General features: G+C 43.1%; 1 protein-coding gene across 1 annotated transcript in view; it reads right to left on the bottom strand.

The window, feature by feature from the left end:
- Positions 1–10211, bottom strand: part of T265_13286 (hypothetical protein) — a gene marked incomplete at both ends in the record, with an annotated part of 28795 nt that overhangs the window by 3443 nt on the left and 15141 nt on the right. The window contains 2 exons of the mRNA XM_009168127.1: positions 2017–2098; positions 2993–3405. Coding sequence (XP_009166391.1) covers positions 2017–2098; positions 2993–3405 — 495 coding nt within the window. The remainder of the gene's footprint in view (positions 1–2016; positions 2099–2992; positions 3406–10211) is intronic.

Below are 10211 nucleotides of genomic sequence, written 5' to 3'. Positions count from 1 at the left end.
TGATTTTGTATTGGTTACTTTCGCTTGTTAATTTACCCGAACACGCTGATAAGGTCCTAGTCCGCTACATCTTCATCACCATCTGTAAAATCAGGGCAAACATGGAAAGTGCAACTTGACTGATGCACGAATCCGTTATTTTTTAAAACTCTATTGTAGAAATAGAAACGAAAGTGAAAAAAGGTATGCCCCGAAGCTAGCTCGTTGGGAAGAGCTTGAAGAGCCAACCGTTATTAAAAAATATCGAGGATAAAAGTGACAGTCGGAAAGTTCTTGTTCTATCCTTGTTCAGACTCATTGTAGTCCACGACCTAACAAACCGATAGTCATACGGGCGCAGTTCTTGAAGATAGCTTACACAGAATCCACTCGCATCCATACCTCCGCATAGTTACGATTTAGTCAGGCTTTCTCCTCGATATACAGCATTTGGTTTGTAGACAGGACACCATAGGGAAAATGGGTTTTAGCTCCTAATCGGAGGTCTCTTCAAGGGAAATTTCGCACCAAATAACAGCCGGTGAAGGGTGCCAATAGAAACACTCAGGAAGAAGGGCACTCTATTGCACGCATAATTAGGTATAAAGAAGTGATTTCCTGTAGACTATGGGTAAGCATGTGACTCGCACGAGCTTGTAGTGCCACCTATTCAAAAACGCGTTTTTCAATAACCCCTTATTAAATTCATCTAAACAAGCTCGGTTTTAATCAGAAGTTAGCAGTGGCTTTGGAATCCATTCGATCTTTTATCCGCAACCAAGTTTGTGGTACTCGAGATTCAATGGGATTACATTGAGGAGCCACAAAGGGCACAAGTTGGCAGCAGCCATGCTGGTACTGAATATTTGTGTATTGATTCATCTCACCGAGCCAGACCTAATGCATTGTAAAGGTGATACACTACTAATAATTGATCAAAACTCCCCGACAACCCACGACCGGTTTCACCCTTCTTGGGGCTCACCATGTAAGTGTAGTCCCCAGGTGTCCCTTAACCTTATGTTCCACTAGAACCCAAATTTAAGGAAATTTGACAAATACACTCATTTTGATACTATTTTGATTCCACAGGAGACTCATCTGATTCCCTCGTTTATGATGTTATTCAGGCGAGTCCCCCGGGAAAACGAAATTGTTAAGCAAGTATACTTGTAGAACTAAGAAAATTCTGATAGAAGTAAAACCACCGGCTCTAGGTCCTGGTATAATACACGAGTGGTGTTCAGAGACTGTGGTTTCAAATGGTTACCAAACAATGACAGATCTTTTTATTTTCGAAGTTGGCAAGGGCCTGTCTTAACCGTTGATTGTTCTTCCAAATTGTGGATACTTTGCGATGATGTTTATCCCACGAGCTCGCTTATTTGTTTCCGAACTGACCAAATTTTCATTCGATATGACAATCGGGGAGGTTAGTCATAAACTAAACACTTATCGTTTGCATTCCTCCTCTGTCCTGTCCTGGTGCGGTTATTCTCGTAATTACGTGCCTAGGAGAGGAAGTGCTGAACTCAACGTTTGCTCCTATCACGGCTCATCAGCAGTATATATCGTTGGTCTTCCCAAATTGCGTGACGGCCGGGTTAACACTAATCCACCACCGCACGTTAAACGCACCTCAATTATCACGTCTACACAAGTGAATGTATCCCAGTTTGAGCGATGTAATTGGTCTAAACCGTCAAGAGTTCAAACCTTGGCACAGCAGATGTGCATTGCTGATGTGCTCCAATAGGAGGGAAAATTGTGTTCCACGTTTAGTGTGGACTCACCGGGATAATTCGGACAGGACAGGAGGAGGACGGTTCACACGAGAATCATGTGGATGTGAATTCTACTAATCCTGTGACCACCTACAAACAAAGATATCCGACTTTACGAGTGTTGTCGCAAAACCGAATCGAACATACTTTTCATGCATAATTTCACTTTTTTTCTCACTCAACGGGTCAACATTTGTCCATGACAGTGAAAATCATTATGGTGAAAAAAGGGGATATTTCGCATCTTACTCACCACGAGATTGTTGCACTGATTCCGAGAGCGCCACTTCGACATGCTGAACCTTTTCCTTGAAATCATCTTTCTGAACGGAGATCTAGAAGTAAGAGTAAATCGTTCAGCGTCAGAAGAACTCTAGTCACGTTTCTAGAAGTGGGGAAAATTGAATGACTCTGAGTTCAATATTCAAAGCGCATTATTCTATGGAAACAGTGTTTAAAATGATTCCCAAGGGTGTGTCTAATAATGTACCTTTTTATATCGCATTATATCTTTCTAGAACCAAAAAAATGTACTAAGGTTTTGCCATCTAGCGAGGTTGCCTGAAGGGACTTTTCAAGGTGGTGTCTCCCGGTAAAAGAAGTTCCGAAAACCCAATCACAAAAGCTGTCACCTGAATCGTCATCTTCACGCGTAAAAGCAGCTGCATACAGACAAAACAATGTTCAGTTCCCCAATCAATGCAGGGAATGCCTTCCTCATGTCGTTGGCCGGATACCCAATTAGCGTCAAAGTGCACGAAATTCCGTCACACCAGATTTAATTATTGATTTTAATTTGGAGGCCATTTTGCGTTACGGGCCGGGGGTTGGGGTGGGTAGAGTAGGAGTTATGAGATTTCGGAGGTATTGATTTATAGCTACGTCTCAGGATACAAGGGTAAAGTTAACGGCTCATTTTATGCCTTTATATGATCAACGATGAGGTTTACATTAACGGACAACTTTCTTTCAACTTTGAGTATCGTAGTGAAACTTTAGCTGCGAAGCACATCAGTTGCTCTTCTGTGGAACTCAGCAGACTTAAAGTGGGTACACCGCAGGTTTTAATTCAAAAGGCGTTCAAACTCAGGGTAAGGTAGCCTGTACACGATTTGATTGAATAAATGACTGCAATGAAAGACAAAGCCATTTACTGACACTTCTGTATTAAACTGCAAGATAGTTTACTTTCAGTAGATATGCGACGTTGAGTTCTTGATACGGTTTACCTCAAATTTAGTGCTTTCGAGTCCAGCATGTGCGCATGACCAAGTGCCGGCCAGTCTCGGATCAGTACGGTTGATTCGAAGTGTCAGGGATGTTGTACCGTTGGAAAGTTGGACTTTCTCGCAGAACACAGTCGATTCATTGGGAACACATTGTTCATGGGGCTCATCGAACTTTGAACACGATTTGGTTGGCTGGCAGCCTTGGTAACAAAATCCAGAGGCGGTCGCTCCACCAATAGCCGGGCACGATATGAACACATCTACATTCGGTCGAGGATTATTTACAGTACATTTTAGGATAGTGAGTTCCTGTTCATGAGTTGCCTTCAACTCGGGTTTGGAATTCCGACTAGCTGAATCCACCGACGAAGAAACGCGACGTAGCCGTACCAGAATGCCAGGCTCCGAAGATACTGAACGAAACAGGGCAAAGCAAGCGTTTCATAAGGGCTTGGTAAACAGTTGGTAGCTTTTATACTGGGCGACGTTTCACTTTTGACACAAAAGTTTCATCAGGCTAAGTGAGGAGCTCACCAAGTTGGTCGAGTTTTAAGGCAGTTGAAAAATCAGCTAGTAAGACCTCTTCGGATTAGCACACTGTCAGTGTTGAATGTCAATTACAGGGAATTCTCGGTTAGTGAGGTTGCCTAAATCTTACGGTTGATGGGTTGGGATAATTCCAAATTATATTTGATCGCGTCTAGTTCCTTAATCTTCCGATTTAAGTGCTCCAGTTGATGATTCATTTTGGGTGCCACTGGTAGCTTTCGTTGATCTGTGGGCTTGTGAGTGCTGTCTTTGGTGATGATGATGATGACAATGATGATGTGAGTGCTAAGGCGATTTATTTGGGAGGGCGGTCGGGAGTTTGTGAGATTAAGTGCACTTCAGGTTTAAGCTACTTCATTTGATAACTCCTCTTTATGATAAGGGCAGACCAACACGTATCAGCTCGACTGATCTGAAACCATTCTCCGTCTATTTACACTAAGAGGCTTGGCGATTCCCATAGCCTCGACCATCAGTTCCTGTGACATTGACTGTAGTTCCCGCCTGAAAACTACAACATGTTCTAAATCTGTTTTGTGTCTAGTGTGTGTAATACGATCGGTTAGTCTTTCAGCAAACCTCAATATTTATCTGCGTTTCTCCGCGGCCTGTCTATTTTCCTCCTGTGCTCTTCGGTTCTAATGTGAAGTTCCCTGGCAGTCTGTCATTTTAAGACCTTGGTGTAGCGGTTGAACTTAATCCCGTAGACACATTCCCTAGTTTCATTCGCCGGGAGGCGAGCCTTCGATTGCACTAGTGCAGAGCGCAGATTGTTACCCTTCTGGAAAGCTACACTTATGTTTGCGGTGTTCAGAATCCTTCGAATGACTCCGAATGTCGCTTTTGTTTGGGATAACAGCTATCCAAATCCAATACCTGTTGGGTTTCCTTACCGATACCAACACCCTTCGTAAGTGACGCATAATCAAACTATTTGTATATCCGTCATCCTGAAGTTTGTTCTCCAATTTCGAACTATTTGTATATCCGTCATCCTGAAGTTTGTTCTTTACTCCAATTTGGGCTGCCGTTTAATCAACCTCTCCTGTGCACGGGGCCCTTACTCGGTTAGATATTGAAGAGGCAATATTATGGGCCGATTAAGATATGTAGTGGTTAGTGATGGAGCTTCCCCTGTACTGTTTCACAGCTAGGCAAATGGGCACGTGGAGTGAAATTCGCTTGCACCATTGCTGTACCCTCGCGAACTAACATAAAAACTACAGGCTGGCTTTGACGACCTTCAACTCCTGTTTGAAATAGATGAGGCTGATCAAGTAAGTCCGTATGATTCTATGCTACAAAGCATGTAGAACGGTGGTTGAATCTCCTTATAGGTTCTGATATTGAGACTCGTTTGGGACGAGAAACGACTATCGCTTGTGTGGAAATGCGCAGTTTCAGGTGTCCGCTAGACCTCTCTGTATAGGTAGCATTGCAACTCCCGAAACAAATCCTAAGTACACAGTCAGCCTGATCACACAAGGAAATATAATCTTGAGGTTGGAACAAGCCTCTCTCTCTTGTATTGCCCATTAAGAAAATAAGACCGCCCGACTTCATTCGAAAGTCTGCTGATGCGAGATAATCTACACAGTCAATGGGAAGGTCCTTCTTTTCACTCATCTATTAGTTAATGTGTGATCTTGCTAGCTGTCTTCACGTCACGTGTCCACCGAATGACAAGGAAAATAGTCTCCTCAATAGCAATCCAGACACCGCCTCAGATGGGTTGGCTTTCAAAACACAATCGCAGCCAAACACAAACGGTTAGCTGCGATAAGACAATAAAACTTAAAGGTTTCTCGGGACCTTCAGTTTTACCGGCGAGACTCATGCCATTACATAGGAAGTAGAAGAACACTGGCGCATCACAGCAAACGGAATTTTCGATACATATAAAAAGATGTCGTGCAGAAACGCTGTCGATTCATTCTCAACCTGCGTGCGTCAACCGAAATGACAGTCTACCCATGTCAGCTGTCTGCACAAATAAGCAATCAGATCAATCAGATGCCTGGGGCTCAAACCGCAATATTAGGCTCGTCTCCTCCATCACTCAGATAGCGATCTGGTAACGATGGTTTTGTTTTCTGGCTTCTTTATAGCTGGGATTATTCGACTCCTGAAGAAGGACACCGACTGTGGTCGGGAGGTCAAGTAATAGACGGCGGTATGTTTTCACTATGTTATTCCATCACATACTTAATCAGACTAAATGTTTCACAGAACGAACAGCAATTTCAACTTCTTTCGCACCGATTTCTGTGAAGATATTACCTTACCCGTTGTTGGTAAGCCAAACAGTCCAAGCCACAAGAATAGATATTTTTTCAAGCAGCATACAGCCCTGGAAAAAATGGAAGTCAACTTAAACCCCAAACGGTTACTTGATATCCAGAGCATGACTTGAATCACCCGCCCCAGACAGACACACTTCGGGGTCGAATTACACCTTCGCTGTTTTACATTCTGGATGTAGTAGTAGGCCAGAACGGAATTTCCCACGACTCACTGTTTTTAGATGCTTTTTCATGTCCGAGAACAAAACATGTTAGTGCAGTGAACGGTTTTTGTTTCTCTTGGTTGGAGCTCACTCACTGTTAGGTTTGAGAAATATTGGGTCAGAGAGTAATTTTTGCAGTCAGATTTTAGGCTAACTTAGGCACCATAGAAGATCGGTCTCCTAAATTGGTGTGTGTGTGCAACACATGGCTTATTTTGTTACCGTACCATCGGACGCTCTGTAAATGAGTTTTCACGCGGTAGCTTCCAAGGTGGTTGTCCCTGAGAAAAACGATATTCGGCTTTAATTGTGGTGACTCCTCTTTTGAGAAAAATCGCTGTGGACTGGTTATATCTATGGTTATCTTTGAGAAGGATTATTAACGCGCATGTTAAATCACCTGCAAATGGGTCAGTTCTTCCTACAAAAGGCATAAGCAGTTCCGCCCTTTTGCTTACTACCCATCCTATGCGTGTCGTCATTTGTGTGTACTAACTATGAGTACATGTCCCTTAATTTCATCGAAATTTCCCTCAGCTTCATTTGAGATCTCATTGGCGGTAAATGATGGTAGAAGAGAATATCAGTAGAAATCTACTCCGTTCGAAAATCACTAATAAATCTTGAAGAACAGTTAGTCAAGATTCTTCTCGAGACCAAACTACGTATTTATAGTTCTACAGGTTTGTACACAAATGTAGCGCTCCTTTGATCATACGTGAGAATGCACTTTTTAAACGAAACTGTCTTCACTATAGTGATTTATTTGGTATTTCTCTACTCATGGTTTACATACTGAGGAAATTGGGTTCGAGCGATATCGTTCTGCTTGGCTTCTGCTCGCATACTTTCCTCTTTTGTGTATGGGCCGGTAACGCTCATAAAGACCGTTTTCAAGGATGCATTTTTACTCAAAGTTGTAAAGCACTGATGTTATCAAATGTTTGCGTCGATGAGAAAATACGCCTCTGAATGGTATTTAAGGGAATTTCACTCGGTCGTTCTCCACTCTGTTGGCATCTGGAATCCTCGGACGCAGTCGTCCTAGTTGGAAGTAACCAAGGGGTTGCTACTGGAAGAAATGACACTTAAAGAACGGACACAGCTTTCGGTGGATGAAGCAGTTGAGGACATAAGGGTGTGTTTAAATCTTGACCAGTTTACTTTTGGCACGGCTATTTACTCACAAGAACAAGGTTTTGCGATGGGATCTCCAGTATCCCCAGTTCTAGCTAATAGATTATGGAGGATTTTGAACAAACGTCCTTGGCCGGATATCATCATCCGCCGAGAATTTTCTGGCATTATGTTAACGGTACATGTGTTGTAATCACACGTAATGAGGTCTAAAACTTCCATGACTCTTTCAGTATTTTGAATCCGCATATCAAGTTTAGCATGGAGATGGAATCCACCTTGGGCACACTGCCCTTCCTAGACTGCATGACATAAGAATGGTTGAAAAGTAAAACTACTCTCTACCGGAAACCAACAGACACAGGAACCATCTTAGACTACTCATCAGGACACCCAAAGCCCGCGTATACCAGCATTGTCTCATCAATGTTTAGTCAGGTCAAAGTGCCGTGCACGGAATAGGTCGACCAAACAGCAGTTCAAATCAAGGTTACCAACAGACTTCAGGAAATAGGACACTCAGTGAGTTTGATTAGGCAACAAGTTAGAAGGATATTGGCTCCAGTATCAAGACCCAGTGCGGAACGGATGGACACAGCAGTCGTTCCATATAAAACAGGGACGTCGGAGGTTATTCGGAGACTTCTGAACATTGTGAACATTCGATTAGCGTTCCAGAAGGAAAAAACTTTGTGCTCAGTTTTAGTGCAGTTGAATGATCCCTCCGGTTGGAAGGACTGGGAAGTGTGTATAAAATTAAATACAACGATTACACTAGAGTTTACATGGGACAAAGGCCAGAAAACTGCATGCCACAATTGGCGAGCATAAAAGGATAAACAAACTACCAAGGAATGCGGAAGAATACCAAACGCCAGTCAAGGACTTAGCGACGACGGTACATGCGTCCGATGCGGGACAGAATAAATCTGGAGATTGTGGAAGTTTTAAAACGGGGACTGCGACCCATAACATAGCGGCTGATAGTCGAGGCGGTTGAGCAGGATAGAGTGTGTGGAACTGGTGAGCAATCTCAGATAAGTCGAGTTAACACGTGACGGTATGGGATCGTCGATATACGTGGAATCATTGCCAAAAAGCACGGGCAAGGGGGGTGGGAATACCAGACCGATCAAAGTTCACGGAATCCCTCTTCCTTAGACCGCTATCATAGCACTAGCTCCTAGACACTGACGGACGAACAGTGCGAACGTCGTTCAAGTGTGATGATTACGTGAATTGAACCGGAAGAACTAGACTCTAAGCTGGACCCAATTCCATGTAGTTTTCCCCCATCGACTTAACACCTGTTGACCCAGCCTAAAAAGCAAAATTTATTGAATTGGAAAAAAATTTGAACCGACTGAGCATTCATCGTTTCAGAAGTGCTTGTTAAAATCTACCACTTGTTTATCAAGCACTTCTGAAGCAAATTCTTTTGGTCGAGACCTCACAAAGATTAAGCTGGACTTCTGATTGGTTCCCCTTCCACCTTAAATCTCAACCAACCTCGTAACCTAGTCACTTGACCTTACACAGCATTTTGTCGAAGGTGAAACCTTGATCAGTGATGAATTTACCAGCCGTCACCAAATTTTTCCGAAAACAGTTGTATGTTGTTCTTATTGTTATTGCACCGAGTGGGGTGAGGAAAATCATCTGTTCTACACTCTATATCTTAAGGGCCTAATTATCCAGCATTTGAACCTCAGAAGATGTGCAACAGTCTAGGTCAACCCTTTTGAAGGAAAAACCCCACCAACGTTGCAGCTTTACTTGGACTTATGATATAACCCACTTGGAAAACTATCGTAACTCATGGTTGCACGGTGAGCAACAGAAGAACAGACGTCCCAGTTCATGTCAGTCACAAGTAACTACAATGATGAAATCACTGTGGCTGATGATCGAATTCAACCGTCTGAATCAGAGGTGTCCTCAATTTTTACTTGTTGTTCTGCGATGAATGCATAACTGCACGAAGGTTATTCAAGAACGACACTAGTTTGGTTCCTGAAAAGCCAACAGCACTAAATAAATGTCATAAGCTGAGTCCAGATTTTCTATTGATTTTCTATTATATCCTATTTTCTATTTTTTTTTCTCACAGTGAACTCTATCCGGCCACCTGAAGATGAAGGCTGCCACCTCTGGCAGATCGGTTCTAAGTTCTTACCGTGCTTTCCTACATTTTCATCTGAAAAATGACAACCGCCACTAGTTCACGATGGTCGTGCCTCCATCCATTTTTCGCACGTTCTGTGGTAACTAGATCTTTCTGTGACTGATATTTTGGCTTTCTTCTCCAGACAGACCCAAATGATATGCTCTCAATTCGGGGAATTCAGCTGCCCCTGTGAAACTCTGCTTCAGTCACTTTAGCTCTTGTTACAAAAATCAAGTGCAAGGATCCTGCCATTCCTGGCACTAATACATAAATGAATCATTGAATGAAGTAGGATAAAGAGCAACTGTCGCTTTGTTAACTTTTGCTTTGAGTCGTTCACAAGTGACGAGAGGGACAAAACCGCCCAAACAAACCAGATTAAACGGTCGGCATAACGTCTGGTTCATGAAAACTGAATACACATGTTCTAAATCCTCACACAATTTCGCACGGAGTGGTTCTCCAGGACGCGCATTTTATCACGCTGTTTGTTGAATGCAATCACCTTGTCCTGTTATCTAGTTTTTTCACGTCATCATCATTGACAGGAACACATCAGTGTTACGTTCTGGTGCTTAACTGCTATGTCGTGCGTCAAATTCATGGTTGTTTGTGGGCTGAGAGAGTTGCGGGACGTCTGCACCAGGTGAGACAACGATTACAGTCCTCAACCAAAGCTCAAAAGTTTGACTGCAGGGTAGCAGTGATTTACTTGAGGCTAACTGAGTAGCTCAGATTTGAACGAACAGGTTGCAACACCTTTTCCAACCCCCAAACAGGAGAACGTGTTTATCGGACCGTTATCCATTCACCAGCCTGGTAGCAGCGATTCGTTGGGTGCTCCATGGGGAGCCCTCAGT

Source organism: Opisthorchis viverrini (genome assembly GCF_000715545.1).
Source record: "Opisthorchis viverrini unplaced genomic scaffold opera_v5_52, whole genome shotgun sequence".
NCBI lineage: Eukaryota > Metazoa > Platyhelminthes > Trematoda > Opisthorchiida > Opisthorchiidae > Opisthorchis > Opisthorchis viverrini.
The sequence above is the reverse complement of the archived record's forward strand: the minus strand, read 5'-3'. Positions and strand labels throughout refer to the sequence as shown.